The following is a 17,008-nucleotide window of genomic DNA, read 5'->3' as shown; positions in this document are numbered from 1 at the left end:
CTGACAAATCGTGGTGCCTGGGGCCAAGCCTGGGGCCAACCGCCCCGGCGTCCGACGATCCATCTCAAAGAGCCGTCGGCGCACTGGTGGCGAAGTATAGCCCAAAGCTATGAAGTTTTAAAGAGCTATGTCTGGCGAATGATTCTGAAAGGAGTAACTGCTCCATTTGAACGGTGATATCATCACCGAGGTCTTGAATCTATTCGCCATGAACGAGAAAAGAAGAAGGAAGACTGGGTGTCTGACGTGCCGTACAAGGCGGGTGAAGTGCGACGAGCGGAAACCCACCTGTGCGCGTTGCGAAAAGGCCAATGTAGAATGCGCAGGATATGCGGAAAAGCGCCGGATCAGCATTCAGCCTACAAAGCAAAGCTCGTCCGTGGTGGCCACCCCGATCGACCCTACTACATCGACATCTCGAACTCCCCCGTCACTTGATGGTCGAATTTACCACCGCGACTCTCGAGAAGATGGATTACCATTGATTGGACTCCCTGTGAATCCTACAGCCTTTCAGCACCCTCACTCTCGTGCAAGAGACATGTTAGGCTATCACCAGTACCTGTTCCGGACCTTGCCCGTTCTCTTCCCTCCCAGAACCCATTATTTCTGGCGCGACTTTCTCTGTCAAGCTGCTTGGGAAGTCGAATGGGCTTTTGATACTATTGTCGCCCTTGGATCTATGCACCGCGCAGCTTTGTTCTTGTCCAGAGATAATGCAAACGATCACGATCAAGGTCTTGACACGAAGATCGTCGCAATCCAAACTTATATCAAGGCCCTTCAAGGTGTATCAGATGACTTGACAAGTACAGCAAAGCCGACACCATTGGCTGTCGGCGTCCTTGTGCTGATGGCGTATATCGAGGTATGTCGTTGAATTCTGGTCTCCCGTTTCTGGGACGCGGAGCAAATATTTATTACAGATATCTAGTGCTTCTCGGCCAATATCCCAGCCGCCATTCGACATGTACAAGTCATCCAGCATTATTCACACCACTTTGACCCGAGCGACTGCTGTGTCCTACCAATAGAATCATCCCTTCGCGACCTGGAACTAGTGTGTCGTGCTGTCAGGCCTTTTCCAAGTCCTTTGGAGCCTAACACTCTCTCGAATGCAGACAGGTCGACCCTAAACCTTCCTTCTTCGTATTTTCAGCCTCCTTCCTCCTCTTCATCGGAAATGCTGCAACAGTTGCTCGAGTTTTCCTCTGCAGATCTAGATCTGAAAAGGCTTATATGGTGTGCTTACGCAGCTCACTTCAGATCAGTGTCGCAAGACAAAATTCTTGCCACGCTGAATGCTCTCGAGAACTGGAAATCAAAAAATCTGATCGTATTCCAAGAGTTAGGAATACCAGAATTGGCTGATCCCGATTTGAATTTCGATGCCTTGAATCAGTTAGCTCTTCCTCCTTCCTCCCAGGAATCAATACCTCCAGACTTCTGTCTGCCGCTCGCGCTATATGCATTCTATAAGGCGCGGCTTCTATGGTCATTTTGTCTCCTGGGGGATGAAGATCGTGAGAATGAACTGAAAGCATATCATTACGTTTATCAATTTTTGAGATATACGAGAACGGCCTTCAGTCTCTCTGGGTCTGAAAAACGACTGTTCTGCGAGAATATAAGGCTTGGATATTCGCCTCTGCTTTACCTAATCGGACATTGTTGTCCCAAACCGTCATGGCTCCGATGGGTTATTCAAGAGCTGGAACTAGCAGGACAAGAGGGTCTCTTTCATAACAGGCCATTCGCTACGAACCTTGGTGTCCTGTGCTCTCTTGAAGAGGACGTGATACGGGCATCAACGTTCCAGCCCCACGTTCATGCCTTTGGACCGGCACCTTCACGCACGATTGCTCTGCTCCTCCCTCATCTTGACGGAAAGAATTTCGAAGCATATTATGCACAGCCCCGATACCCGTTGATTGAACTTCCTGGACAATATGATGTTGCATGGATTGCACAATGGTCGTACACGACAGGAGACTCCAGGCCGGTTGTGAAGCCGTATCATGATATGCACCAACCGTTTGGGAGCGAGTGGCTTTTGCAGCAACCATTGGTCCGAGAATGGGTCGAATGGTCTTGCAATGCCAAATTTGATTTGAATCAGGTTATACACGATCACATAAGTGGGAATCGATTACTCTTGGAGAATGGCCTCAGATCATGAATTTTTATTATTTTCACTTTTTCCCACATGAGATGCATGCTCTTTGAGGTTTAAAAATTCCCGGTAGTTCTCTTCCTGTAGTACGCTATCTTTTAAATATTTGTGTGATCGAATGCGCTTCTATTTTCCAAAACACATGGTTCGAATTTTAAATCTTCCATCGAGCGGAGCATTCAAAGCTAAGTAGATTTCAAAGGGAAGGAATACCATTGATACCTATTTCTGGAAATTCAATCTAAGGCGTTCAATAGTAGTGGTGGTGGTGGCAGCAGAAGCACCAGGACTAATTAAGCACCAAGCAAAGGACCGACCTTTTTTTTTTTTTTTTTTTTTTTTTTAGGTAGCCCTATGGTCCGTTCCGGGCTATGTTTCACTTCGAATCAACGTGCCAACTGAGCACTCAGTCATGCTCAGGAACTGTGACTTTCGCAGGAACGATCTATTTTCATTTTCCCTCAAGATAATTATGAAGCTTCGCCTTGGTGAGGATCAAAAAGATCTCATGTCGGTCCCAGTGGCCACCATAGAGACAGCATAGAAGTCGAAACAAGGGTAAGAGCAGTATTCCTGCTCCTAGTAATATTCTCTCTACTGCTTTTCCTACATACCTCTTAGACTTGGATCTCCTGGTATCGATCAGGGTCTTGATCGGGCGTTCATACCAAATGGGTATTTCGATTGACATATCCCACAGGCTAACAAAGAAAATGAACCAAATAACGGGCTCCTGTGGTGCTTCAGATTCCTGAAAATCCAGCAATTGTTTCAACATGGAGGCACTGACGCTATTCAGCGGCGGGTTGATACTGTTCGAGCCTAGCGGGTTATAAAGCCCAATGGAGTCAGATCGAATGGCTGCACGGTCCTCCTGCCGAGAAGCATCTTCAAGCTCGGATATAAGCAGGACAGACTGTTCTTGTATGACTTTCGTTCTTTACTTCCTTTCTACATCAGCTTGCCATTCTAGCAGCACAATCTTATAGAGCTGAGAGACTCAAGATACTCTGAATAATCGCCATGAACATATCTACAAAGACTCTCCACCGGACTTTCCGGCCATGGAGAGAGGCCACACTACGAACCCTGACTCGATCCTCGTCTCGACTCCACCAAACTCCGCGGATCGGGCGGCCGGCGCTCCCTACACTCCCTGCACTCCATACACAACTCTTTTCAACCCGCCTAGCGTTCGGGGACAAGATGTCAGTCCGAGCTCCACCCGACCCGGAAAGGTCCGGATCGGGACAAGGCCACGACCAAGCCCCAACGGTGGATCCCCCAACCATAAACTTCGAGGCTCTGGGAATCCGCGGGAAGATGAAATGGTTTCTGGTCGCAATCCTGTGCGTGTTCGGCACGATTGAGACGTGGTTTTGGTGCAAAGCGATCTGGGTTTGGTGGACAGGAGGGAATTCGAGGGACCACAACGCAGAATAGGCAGAATCATGACAAGGGCACCAGGTAGGGCTCGCGGCCGAGACGTGGGCAGATGGAAGGCCAATGCTCGCATGGCCTTGACTGATATCCTCGGGCCCGATAATGTAGACTTGGCGGCGCAATTGTGTACAATATAGCGGGGGCGATTTCCACATTTCCAATCTCCACTATGATACCATGACTGAGAGTCTAGGCTTGCATCTCTAGTCGCGCGTCCCGGATAGCTTCTGGGGATGCATTAGATATCACGCCAATTGAGAGGCATTGCATCTGGACTTCGTGCTCGTACAGATGTCTTGAGCCACCGACCATTTTTGGCTTCTGTCCCTGACTTCGCTGTTCTGTTTGTCTCCTTGCGTCGCAGATCATGGTCCTCGAAGAGACAACAACACGACCAGCGCTAGCCTCGCCAACCTCCCGATTTGCCCATCTGCCATTTCGTCTTTACGTCTGGGACGTAACTGGATCACTTTCCTAGAAGTAATAGGAAGAGCACCAGGCAATGATTCCTCCCCGTCTTATCCATTTATGTAGCAGCGAACAAACTCGACGAGAAACCCTCGGGAGAGGAGCGTTGAGCACCCTTCGGACTAGGCCGTCTGCAAGGCAACCGGGAACTGAAATGGCCGTAGGGAGCGAGCGGCTTCGAGAACGTGGATATCTCCGCAGAGAATCTGTCTAGCTCTAGACCCGAATGGACCACGCCAGATGGGCAAAGCCGGGTTGCTGAGGGCTTAATTATTCGGCAAAGTGGGAAGCGATGGAAGCGATCGGATCGGCGAAGCCGTGGGACAGGCAGACAGAGGATGGCTATGTCAATGGACTCCGGCCGATCGCATTGTCTGGTTCTCCCTCCACTTGTTTCCTCGCGTCTCTCCCAGGGTTCATGAGTTTCTGGACATTTGGCGGAGTGACATCATGACTTTGACGGGAAAAGCGGTGGGGGGATCGGGCGAGCCCCGGCAAGTATTTTCATGGTCGCACCGTACGGCAGAAAGAAAGAGGTGGCCCCAAGACAGTGCAGAGGGTGTTTTTGAAGAGAAATTTGCATTGCGGTTGGAGCAGACGATTGGGGGCATCGGAGAATCAACAATGTAGTATGGTCGGGTTCTGGAAAGAAGTTCGGAGGTTCGAAGTGGAGTCGAGACCCTGAATTGTTTCATCCGCGGGTCCCGAAATAGCAAAAGGGCCCTTGGGATCGGGGGGCTCTCCACTGGACCCCGACGCCCCGAGTCCCTGGAAGTCCCTGGGCCCTGAACGGCCCTGTCGCCTGCAGGGCCCAAACCCTGTCGCCCCCCAAACGCCCAGCGACCCAAAGACCCCGAGATCCCCAAGGACCCCCAAAGACCCCCAAAGCCAATTCCCCCCCGTTTGGCAGCCTGTTTGGGAATAGTCCAGGAGGCAACTTCTCCCATCCACTCCTCCACTTCTTCACCCAAACTCTGGCTTTCCTTTCTCTCTCCACTTCCTGACGTTTTTGCCATTCCTTTCTTTTATAACCCTGGTCATTCCTTTCCGGCTCTGCTGCTCTTGACACATTCCTTCTCCCGCTTCTTTCGTTATCGCTTCCATTTTTCTGCCACTCCCCCCGTTCGATAATCCTCCCTTGATCGACCGGCGCGTCTCTTCATCATGCGTGTTTCGACTCTGCTTCCATTCATTCTGGCCGCCGCTCCGGCCGTGGTCTCCGCTCGGGGTACCCTGGGCTTCTCGCTCGGTGACAAGAATGCCGACGGCACTTGCAAGTCGACCAGCGATTATGAGGCCGACTTCGATGATCTGAAGGATCTGGCCACCCTCGTTCGCACCTACTCCGGCACCGAATGTGACACCCCTCAGAACATCCTGCCCGCGGCCAAGAACAAGGGCTTCAAGGTCGTTCTGGGTATCTGGTAAGCAGATTCCGCCTATGCAGCGTCCTCCGGCATTCCGTCGAGAGCTCAATGCCTCCTTCCGCCCCCTCTCTTTCCGTCACGAAAACCCCGCGCGAAGCTAATACCCTTCTTTTTTCCCTCTCCTCTCCAGGGTTGGCGCACAGGACAAGAGTGACATGAGCACCAACGATGCATCCTTCGTGAAGGATTTCGCGGCGCTCAAGAAGGCCGTTCCCGGCTATGAGAGCCAGGTCGATGCCATCACGGTTGGCTCCGAGACCCTGTACCGTGGCGATCTCACCGGGCCCCAGCTCCACAACTATATCAGTGCCGTCCAGAAGCAGTTCCCTAGCATCACCGTCGGTACCGCCGATAGCTGGAACAAGTTCGCCGACGGCACCGCCGATGACCTGTTCACCACCGATACCGATGACAACCCCATGGTCACCTACGTCCTGGCCAATGCGTTCGCTTACTGGCAGGGCACTGCCGCTGACAAGGCCTACAAGACCTACTTCGATGATATGTCTGGAGCCATGTCGCACATCCAGCAGGTGGCGGGTGACAACGCCGACAAGATCCGGGTGATCAACGGCGAAACTGGCTGGCCCACTGGTACGTTCTTTTACTTTTGTGCATGGTTTTAATGATACCGTTTGCTTGGTTTTCTATTATTGTGTATTTTGTTTCTTCTTGATTCTTTCCGTGGCATCGTTTATTTCTCTTCTTCTCCCTCATTCCCGCCTCCCTTTGGCAGACATGGAACAGAATCACACCATACTAATTCTCACCCGGTTCTTAGATGGTGGCTCCGACTACGATGCGGCCAAGGCGGGCACTCAGAACGCCGAGACCTTCTGGAAGACCGGCGTCTGCGGCATGCTCGCTTGGGGCGTGGATCTCTTCTACTTCGAGGCCTATGACGAGTCCTGGAAGCCCGACAGCGTGGGCGACAATGGCCAGGCCATGGACGAGAAGCACTGGGGTCTCCGCACCGCCGCGCGCAAGACCAAGTTCGACACCACCTGCCCGAAATAAATGCCCCCGTTTGTTTGAAGGCTGTTCAGGAAAAGAGAGCGCGAATATGGTATGGGTTGGAGTGTTGCCAGAGGGTGTCGCCCTTCACGTGTTTCTAATGAAACGGAGCAACCTTCGTAGATACGGTTTCCTTCAGATTGTATTTTTTTGGGGTTAATTTGTGAAACTTGTTAATTTGAAGCTCTTGTTTGTTTGTTTGTTTTCGTTGCCTTGTCGGCTCTGACTTGGGTTTTCAGTTGATATTCGATCATGATGCTGAGAATATTAGACCGAGAATTTCCCTTCTTAGCTCCCGGTGGACGAGAGTTCTTCAATGCGTAGCATCAGGGGGGGGGGGGGGTGTAACCAGGCGACTTTCTGTCTCTGTTTCAAGTGATCCATCGATTGTGGACGGGGGAATTGGGGGCAATGGGGGCAATGGGGATTGATCTATCACGGCCTGAAGCAGTTCCCGTTGTGGGCCGCTGCTTATTAACTCGTTACCTCACCGCCCACTTACGTAACGGGCAGTTGAAGTTCCAGTAACGTTGGAAAGCGATGCAGAACCACGGTTCGCTGCCCCCTGAATCCCAAGGAAACACCACTTTGCTCGCGAACCACACGCGGGGTTTGTTTATCAAACGCGATCTCGTCCACATCGTGGTTTTCTCACTTGGTGGAAACGCGACCATCTGAAACTGAAACGGCGCAAGGAGGACTGGCGGGAGGACTTTGGTGGCGGTCAAGCCTACCCGGGGGCCGGGGGGACCTGCGCAAGCAAGGGCAGGGTCGTCTCGGCCACCAACGCCTCCCGCCTGCGACATGTGCTTGAGCGAACCGGGCCATGGCACTAACCATCTTGCAGTCGAGCCACTGGGACCACTGGGACCACTTGGGCCCAACTGGGCAAAGCACCGAGTCGAAGGGATGGTCAATACCAAGACCCGTCGGCCGAACGCGATACCCCCATAGTACATTCGGTCGAGCGTTCCCTCCATCCGAAGTAGATGCATCAGGAATAGCAGAAGTAATAGAAGTAATAGAAGTAGTAGAAGTTCTAGAAGTAGGAGAAGATCAAAGCAGCAGAAGGACTTGGTCCACAAGCTGTACAATACGTTCAATCGCAGTCCGATTGAGTTGTGTTGCAGTTGTGTTGGCAGTACCAAGTACGCTGTACTGCGGATCCCCTCCAGTGTACTCGGTACGCCCCCTATTCTTCAGCTTCACCCCCTTTTTCCCACGCCAGCCCCTGTTCACCGCCAGCGGGTCAAGTACCCGGTACCTCGTTCCGTACCTGGTTCCGTACTGGCGTACCGCCGTCCAATCCCAGGACAATCGAAAACCGTGACGTGACAAGGTCTTTCGTTCCCCTTTCCATCTCGGGTTCGTGATGCTTCAGACGTGCGCGTGGTGATCTCCTTCGAACTTCTTTCTTTCCCCGCCTCCACCACCACCACCACCACCTCCTCCTCCTCCTCTCCTTCCTTTGGAGGAATCGACGTTCGAAACACCGAACCACGTCAGGGTCTCGTCCGCTTGTCTGCGCCAATCGCGTCGGTCTGCCAAGTGGTCTTCAATCCCCGTCGAATTTCCATGCGTCACCATTCTGGACGATAAGCGGAGCGGCAAGCAAGTGCTTGCTGCAGGAGTCGACACGGAAGGTGGGTGAATTTGCTTTGCTTTTGTCCGCCGCCTCCCCTCCCCCTTTCTCCTCCCCCAAAAGCTGAACTGTCGAGTGGCCTTGTTCGTGCGTCGAGGTCCGTGGTTGTCTCTGATCGAGTCTTCGTGGAATTTTCTGTGCTCATCGGCCAGCCTCCGCGAACCCACGCGATTGTTCATACTCTCTGGGTTCAGACACCCCCTTCGAGGCCCCTCTAGCCACCTGTTCCCTCCCCCGCTCTCTTCCCCTGCCCAAGAGCAATTCAGAAAAGACGATGGCTGATAATCGGTCTTGGATGGATACTCAGATCTAGATCCCTCCGTCTCTTCCGCCTGTTCGGCGTCTTCTCCACCGTTTCACCCCAGGGACGCGCGCATTATCCACGACGAATCGCGTCTGGCTCCCTCCTTGCTCCTGTCCTCTCCGTCATCAGGAGACTCGAGCCTGTCGGCCGCTGGCTCGCCATCCCACCGGCCCTCCCCGCGGAGTATCACCCTTGAGCCGCCGCCGCTGCCATTCCTCGCCGCCACCCAGCGTCGGCCCCAGGAATCCCTGACCTCATCCCCCGACAATCGTAGGGCCGAAAGCAGCGTCTACTACACCACAGCCTGGGGGTCACCGTATGCGGCACCCAGCACGCGTCGCCTGTCACTAACGCTCAGTCAATACGCCGGCGCCACTCGTGAATCACGCGAAAGCTCCCCGGGTTCCTCTATTGCCAACCAGATCGAGTTCCGTCGGGCGAGTGTCGCGCAGGAGCTGACCGGGAACCAGGCATCCCAATCGATCCGCGACTTTACCCAGGATTGGATCAATCAGTACCTGTCCGGTCAGACGAGAACCGAGCGGAGTAACTGGCTCAGCGACGACTCGGGCAGTGAAGCGCCATCGTTTTTCACCGCGCAGAACCAGCTCGCGGACGATCTGTCGGACGATTGGCTCGGTCTCGAGGACAATATCCGCGACAACGAGCTTCTGAAAACACCGACCCTCTCGGACTTTGTTGGCCGAAGGACTGCCACGCGCACCAAAGTTAAGAAGACACAACACAAGCGAGCAGACACCTTGCGCCAGGAGGACTTCTGGGGATTCGCCTACGACAAAGAATCACCGAAGAACGTCATGTCGGATATCAATGATTCACAGCTGCCCGTGGAGGCCACCTCGCCGGCCGAAAAGCCGCTGCCAGCACCGCCGGGAGACTTCGTGGAGGAAATCACACCCGCCGAAGGCCCCGAGGGATCAGCCAACCCGGATGATGCGAAGGAGCTGGCCTCTCAAATCAACAGGGCGTCCCCCCAAACGCCGAGGCGAAAGAAGAAGATCATTTGGAATCGGAAGACATGCATCATCGACCTGCCCGTTGATGACAAGCGAGGCACAGAAGAATCTGGCTACCGACTTTTGACACGCGCCGAAGTTGAACAACAGTTAAAGAAATGGGAGGATGATGGTTATGATGTGCGTGGGTTTACAGTCGGTGCAACCGATGATCCATCTGCTCCAACTGAGCTGGGAGGGTTGAGCCGCCCTCTGTACCCCGATCCTTACACACTGCATGAAGAGACCAAGGGCCAAAAAGCCCACATTTCCTTCCCCGACAAGGCTGTTTGGGATGCCTATGTTGCTGATCTACAAGAAGAGAAGTTGCGAGCTCTCGGCGTGGTCTTTGATGAACCTAAGCCCCAACCCTCGATATCACCAGCATCGGCAGCCATGCACCCAGGACAATCACCCTTCCCTGGCCTGGTGGCCTCGCCGCCAATCCCCACCGACTCAGCCAGCAGCAACCCACTTGCTCCCATGCATCCTTTTTCGCCGCACTTCGGTCAGTCGACAGCCACAACTAGTGGGGGTATTGCGTCTCTGGCATCCCCCGCGTCTCAGTTCAGCGTGCAGACTCCATTTATGGGCATGGAGCAGAACCTGTTGACTGGCTATCCATTCCAATTCCAGCCCACGCCTCCTGCCCAAGGCGCCATGACCCCGCAGAGCTTGATCAATATTCGTCAAGCCAGTGGATCTGCCGGACCAGGGCCCCTGTCCAACTTCAACTCAATGCTCTCGCCAGTCTCGCCGATGCACGACCAGACTTTCCATGCCGGATTCAATGATAGTAAGGATGGATTTGATGACCGATTTATCAATGTGGGTCACGAAGAGCCGCCGTACCCGACTCCACAGACCCCCGTTCATGAGCCGGATCATTTCCACGCCTCGAATGTCGAAATCGCCCACCCGACTCCTCGTGGCCATGGTCACAATCTGAGCGAGACTCTCCAGCGAGGCCTCGACCAAATGAACAATAGCCATTACCATATGGACGACACGATCGAGCAACAGTTACATGAAGATCATGATGCTACACACCACGTACTCAATGCCGGTGTGCTCCAGTCTCACTGGGCCTTGCCCGGACATGATCAACAGCATCATGCCCAGCACATTTCTCGCCAGGCCTCGCATTCCTTTTCTCAGCAACCTCACCAATTCTATAACGAACAGCTCATGCAGCACAACCCTCATGAGGGCTCGGACTTGGATACAAACCCCAGTCTTGCTGGTACACCGCACGTCCGCGGTGTCGTCCCAGACCAAGGTCCCTGGCATGAGCCGAAGGCTAGCCATCACTCGAAGCTCTCGATTTCATCGCTCAATGTCGAGGCTAAGGAGTTTGACCCAACAGCTTCCTTCAATTCCCAGCCTTCCTCGTTCACAAACAGCGGGTTCCAGCCTGGGGGCATGGGCCAGCAAGGATTCGGATTTGCCCCAGCTCCCCCATTTGTTCCGCCAGGCATGATGAACGGATCGATCAATCCCAAACCAGAACCCAGGCGCAGCTCTTTCAAGTTCTCAGCTGCTTCATTCAACGTGGACGCTCCTGTTTTCAACCCATCCGCTAGTCTTAACTCCAATGCTAGCTCCGAACAGCTTCCAGGCAATCGGGCCAAAATTTTTGGTGATATTGACCTGGCTGAAATTTCCAAGCCGCCCAAGCAATCCAAGGCAATTCCTATCGTGCGCCCCGATGAGACTGAGCCATCTCAAGATGATCATCAGGAAACCATTGACAACGAAAATGGCCGCCCAGTTCCCACTGACCGCCACAAGCGTGCGCGTCGTGGCATTGGTCATGCTGAAGGCGAGGCTCGCTACAGCATTTCCTCCCATCCCTTGGGTGAGGCTGGCAACGTGCAGACATCAAGCAATCTCCACGCTTTGGCCGAGGGTAAGGAGAATGCTCTGCCTGAGGTTGATAAGCTTATTGAACGCAAGGGTACTCCCATGAGCGAAGCCACTACCTGGACCCTCTTTGATGCGAAGAATGAGGGCGAGGCAGCTCGATCTCACACCTCCTCGCCGGCCCAAATTGAAGACACTGCAGAGGTTCAAGAACAGCCTCTCCAGGAGGCACAGGCAGATCCTGAGGAGCCTACACGGGACGCTGTTCCTGCCCGCCATGTATCTCAGGAATCCCAGAGTTCCTTGAAGAATACCATGCTGTCGCCCACCGCTAAGTCGTTCGAGTTCAAACCTGCTGTTTCCGAGTTTGTTCCAGCCAGTCTGCCACCCTCTAGCTTCGGGGAGTCAGACCCTCCTAAGGTTGAGTCCACAGAACCGAAACCGGTGGAGACGAGGAGGTCTGGTCTCATGGCTTCTCGCTTTGCAATGGCCAGCCCGCCCAAACCCGAACCAGCTTCTGTCGAGAAGAGCGTGCAAGAACAAACCCCACAGCACTTTGTTCCTCAAGCGGACTTGTCGCGCTGGCAAGAATCTGCGGAAGAATCACCCGATGACGAGGAGCTCAACGCCATCATGGAGCAACTCAACGATGACTCGGATGTGGGCATTGAGCGACAGCACACTCCCCTTCCTCCGCAATTTATTACGAGCTCCGCTCCCACGAAGGAACAACGGTTTGGCTCCGTTGAGGCTAGAAGCGAAGCGCCCAGCCCAAGTCCTGGCGGCGGCCAGAAGACTTATAAACTCGACATTCCCAGACTTGGGTCCGATATCGACGCCAACAGTAATGCTACATTCTCGCCCCAGAAGAGCCTTATATCTCGAATTCAGTCACCTGTTCGTCAGCTGATCACAGAGAACGACCATGTCAGCGATTGGGATGATATGATCTCATCCGGGGAAGATGAAAAGTTTTTCAATCGTAACCGATTCTTCGACCGTCGCATCAATGATCTCGTTGGCTCTGCGATTGACGACCGACTGGGCCCCATGGAACGTGCTTTGGCTGTCATCCAGACCTCTGTGGCATCTATTGCTTCTGGCACCGCCAGCAGACGGGCTTTCCACAGTCCGTCTGAAATTGATGACAGCGACGCAGATGATGAGGACGATGGCGAGGACCATGAGAGATCTGTTCGCGACCGATCACCTGCCCACATGCGGGATCGTAAGCTAGACATGCTGAAGAGTGTCGTGATGGAAGCTTTGGTCACACACGACTTGCCCAACCGCGGTAACCAGCATTCGAGTCACAGTGAAATGGCCCAGCTGAAAGAGAGTATCGCCGAACTTCAGGCTTTAACGATCAAGAAGCTTGCCCAGGATCCTGTTGGTGATATGCGTGAGATTCTCGAAGAAACACTTACCAGGCAATTGGCACAGCAGACCCCGCGTTTATCGGAGGCGGATGAGATCGGTGCCGACAGCTTAATGCTGCAGATTGATGGCCTGAAGAGCATGTTGCGCCTCGCTGACGAGCGGGCAGAGTCTGAGTATAAGCAGCGTCGGGACGCTACTGACTCTATATCTGAGCTCCAGCGTTTGCTCAAGCTGGCGGAGGATGATGCGGCGCGACACATGGCTGCTGCCGAGAACGCCGAAGCCCGTTTCCTTCAATTCAAGGAAGAAAAGATTCCTCACCTCGAGAAGATGCAATTCAGAACCAATGCTCTCGATGAGGAGAATGAAACACTCAAGGTTACCCTTGCCGAGTTGTCCTCGAAGAACATTGCTCTTGAGGGAACCTTAGACGAGCACCGCGTTTCAAGCGACCATCTCCGTCGTCAATTGGAAACTGTCTCAAGCGAGAACAAGTCTCTCCACGAGACCGTTGACCATCTTAGGACCCGCATTGAAGACAGCATGGCTGCTCGACAGAATCTCACGGAGAAATTCGACCGCCTTCAGGCCGATATGGTGACTGTCACCAGCGATGTCACACGCGAGCAGGCTACCTGGCGCCGAAGGGAAGAGGAGCAGGCTGCCAAGTACAACGAACTGCGTGCCTCCAATAACCGCGAGATTAAGCTACGCGAACAGCTTGAGTTGGAAGTGGCCGAATTTGAGAAACAGGAGAAGGAGGCTGCGAAGATCAAGTTTATCCACGAACAATCCCAGCAAGAGAATGCCAGGCTTGAGGACACCATTTCCAACCTCCGTGCTGAAAACCATGAGTTGCAGCTCAAGGCTGCCCGCTTTGAACGTGAATTCAACGAGGCTCGTGAGAGCAGCCGCATGGAAATTCAACGGACCCGTACCTCGATGGAGGCTGATCTTGAGGCTTCTAACAGCCAGGTCAACATCGTCCGTGCCGAACTGGAAGCCCAAATCATTCGTCTCCAAAGTCAATTGGACAACGTCCGCATGGATGCCGATACTTCCCGTGAGCGGTATGAGCTGCTCCTCGAGGAAGCCAATGAGTCCAAGGCCACTTCCCTCGCCGCCGCCAAGGAGTCCCGTGAGGTTGCTCTCGAAGACCAGCGTAAGACTCACGAGCGCGTCCTCAATGATCTCCGCGAGCGTCACGCCCGTGCCCTGCACAACTCGTCCGAAGATCGTCAGCGTGGCGAGGCTCACATGCTGGACCGCCTGGCACTATCCGATGACAAGGCTAAGCACCTGCAGGATCGTGTACAGCACCTGGAAGAGAAGCTCGAGATAGCGCAGTCGGCCGCCCGAGCTGCTGCCGAAGCAGCCCAAACTGCCAAAGCAGGCCCTGGCATGTTCCAGGTCCCAGCACCAGCGACACACGCGACTTCGCCGTCCATGTCCTTCAGCAAGGGATCCCAAGAGCCTGAGAAGATTTCTCCACAGGCTCTCCGGGAGTCAATTCTAGTCCTTCAAGACCAGCTCCAGCAGCGCGAGACTCGCATTGAAGAGCTTGAGCAGGAGGTTACGTCTGTGGACAAGGATGCTCCTAACAAGATTAAGGAACGGGACAGTGAGATCAATTGGCTCCGCGAGCTCCTAGGAGTGCGTATCGATGATTTGCAGGATATCATCAAAACTCTCTCACAACCTACGTTCAACAAGCATGCTGTCCGTGATGCAGCTATTCGCCTGAAAGCCAACCTGCAAATGCAACAACAAGAGCGGGAACGCGCCGTATCCGGTAACGGTCGGCCCTCGCTCCCATCGATTTCTGATCTCGCTGCATCTCCGCGCTCGCTCCCCTTGGCAGCAGCGGCAGCTTGGGGCAATTGGCGAAAGGGCCGTGACAGTGGCGCAGGAAGTGCGGAGCAGACTCCATCCAAGTCGAGCAACGCGGGAACTTTCTTGTCGGGCCTCCTAACACCCCCGAGCTCCCACGTCCGACAGAATGCACCCCTGGGGGCTGCCCCGATTCGCTCGTACTCTGAAAGTCGACCGCTCAGAGGACTCACCTCGACGCCTCGCCGGGGCTCGGTTCGTCAGGAAGCGCCCATCGCTGAGGCACCCAAGACTCCTCCACTCCTTCGTCGCTCGAGCTACGATCACGATGCTGAGCCCGCGAACTATGAGGATGGTGGCTTCACCGCTGATGACATTGAATCTACTGTCGACGGCATGGTCTCCGCGTCACCTAAGGACGCTGCCGACGAAGGCCCATTCGGCCCCCAGATTGCTGCCGTAGCAGAGGCAATCGAGGAAGGAGTAGTGGAGTGACCTGTCTTTTCGTCGCATTCCATTCTCCCTTCCGGTTTTTCCTTAAATTGGTTTTGAAAAAAAATTTATGTCCCCGTCTTGCTCGCGCAATCTTCGTTTTCATCCCGAAAATGAGATTATATTTGAGTATCAATCGTGAAAAACTCCGATCTGCGTGATCCTGACTTAACGCCTTTTCGCTTTGTTGATTTTTCTACATGTTAACAGCGCCATTTCCAATACCTACATTCACCCTCCCACTTTGTATCCAAACCTTACCAGCCCTCAACTGCCACTCTTTCATGCTCCCATACATATTGTCTTCTATTCGACTCCAGATCTGTGATTTTTTTGACGTCCTTTCGGATTTGATACCACCCATGTTTCTTCTGCCGCCTTTTTCGGCAATTTTCTTTCTCAACTTCCTATTGTGACTACATTGTACATTGACACTACACTTTATCTACACTTCATGTCCCATCGTTACACTTACATATTAATAGCTAAGCTGCCACTCTTTTCCCCATTGTTTTACATTATAAATATTGCTTGTTATATATGCCCCTCTGTTTTAGACATTCGCTGTAAACTATAGGTCGATTGATCTTGGATCTCAACTTGTTTCATTGAATGAGATTATTGTTTTTATGCCTCTTGGAAAGCCTGTTGATAGCGAAGCAATTATTCTTGTCTACTTTGGTTTCTCATCTCGCCTGAGCTAGTTTCGTCCTATGGAGTGAACATTCGTTTTAGCTCGGTTTGATCGGATTAACCCCCCACAGAAAGAAAAACAAAGTTACACCTTTTTTCTGGCATGATCAGGGCATTCGGGTCTACGGTGGATGAGCATTTGGATGATAGATCTCTACTCTATTAAACGAGACTTAGGCCCGGCTGGTTGCTATAGAAAATTATGGTTATCATCCATGTCAGATTTCAGTCTTGCTGATAATATTGGCACCAATCCCAGCTTCTTTCAATGCCTTGATCTTGCCTCCTCCAACACCATTCAAGAAGATTTCGGTAATGTTGGACATCTAACGAAACATTTGACTCCTCAATATTCCCCAGGATGCCACTTGCCGAATCTCTGTCCTCCTGTCGGACGCTGGCTAGGCCAAGACAAAAACTAGGGATCAGAAGAAACGGGGTCAACTCAGGGTCATGAGTATTCTCCGCATTTACAAGACCACTATATACGGTTGCTTGTATCTTTTCATCCCTGATATCTTCCGGATGAATCAAAAGATAGAGCCAGACAAAAAGAGCTGCGACACAAGAGGCATGGAGAGAAAGATAACTCGATGACTCAACAAGCTCTGGTGGATGTAGGTTGTCGAGCTTGTCCCAGATAGCTAGAGCCTCTGGAACAGACTCGGCATCCAAATATCCATTTTTTTGCATATTCACATGAAGACAAGATATTCTATCCATCAGGCTGAGAAGCCCATCCTGGATTCCAAATAGCAATTCCGATTCCGACTCGACGAGTGAGCGGGAAAATGTGTTTTCGGGTGAGAAGGACAACATATGAGAGGCATTTTGTGGGGATATTTCGGGGATTCTCGATAGCTGATCAACTTTTGCAGCAAAAGAGAAGAGAAAGGCGTACTTCGTGGTAGAAAAAGACATTCGAGCATCAAGTCGACCACATCCAGTGATCTGTGAGCAAACGGAGGGAGAAGGATAGAAAAAGGTTCACTATATTTTCTCTTATTTCCAGGGACATTTCACTGTGTTTTATATGGTTTCAACTAAGAATTGGTCCGCATCCGAGAAGCCTTTTTGCAGAAGACAGGTATGATCTAGAATGTCGCTCGTCAATAGAAACTCCACTTAGGTCAAAATTAGGCGATCATAGTATTTCCACTGTCACATTTCAAACCAAGCTGGGCACTTGAAGAGGATATACTGGCGCCAGAAAATAGACATTAGTCCGGTTTCAAAGCACTATACCCCTTCATTGGGCCTTAT

At 52.6% G+C, this 17,008-nt stretch overlaps 3 protein-coding genes across 3 annotated transcripts; all 3 read left to right on the top strand.

Moving 5' to 3' along the window:
• Positions 1-208: 208 nt before the first annotated feature.
• On the top strand, positions 209-880 carry N7462_005369 (Zn(II)2Cys6 transcription factor domain-containing protein; the record flags this gene model as incomplete). Its single annotated transcript, XM_057077087.1, has 1 exon — positions 209-880. One exon carries the CDS (start codon positions 209-211, stop codon positions 878-880), a length of 672 nt encoding a protein of 223 aa, XP_056932667.1.
• A 4,368-nt stretch (positions 881-5,248) lies between these two features.
• On the top strand, positions 5,249-6,528 carry bgt1 (1,3-beta-glucanosyltransferase Bgt1; the record flags this gene model as incomplete). The annotated part of the gene is made up of 3 exons (XM_057077086.1): positions 5,249-5,508; positions 5,642-6,105; positions 6,293-6,528. The coding sequence occupies 3 exons, from the start codon at positions 5,249-5,251 to the stop codon at positions 6,526-6,528; spliced, it is 960 nt and encodes a 319-aa protein (XP_056932666.1).
• An 801-nt stretch (positions 6,529-7,329) lies between these two features.
• N7462_005367 (putative myosin class II heavy chain (MHC)) lies at positions 7,330-15,055 on the top strand (the record flags this gene model as incomplete). The annotated part of the gene is made up of 3 exons (XM_057077085.1): positions 7,330-7,478; positions 7,656-7,708; positions 8,475-15,055. 3 exons carry the CDS (start codon positions 7,330-7,332, stop codon positions 15,053-15,055), a joined length of 6,783 nt encoding a protein of 2,260 aa, XP_056932665.1.
• Positions 15,056-17,008: the final 1,953 nt, after the last annotated feature.

This window comes from Penicillium macrosclerotiorum (assembly GCF_028827735.1).
Source record: "Penicillium macrosclerotiorum strain IBT 26536 chromosome Unknown utg000006l_segment0_segment0, whole genome shotgun sequence".
NCBI lineage: Eukaryota > Fungi > Ascomycota > Eurotiomycetes > Eurotiales > Aspergillaceae > Penicillium > Penicillium macrosclerotiorum.
This window is presented reverse-complemented; position numbering and strand designations above follow the sequence as displayed.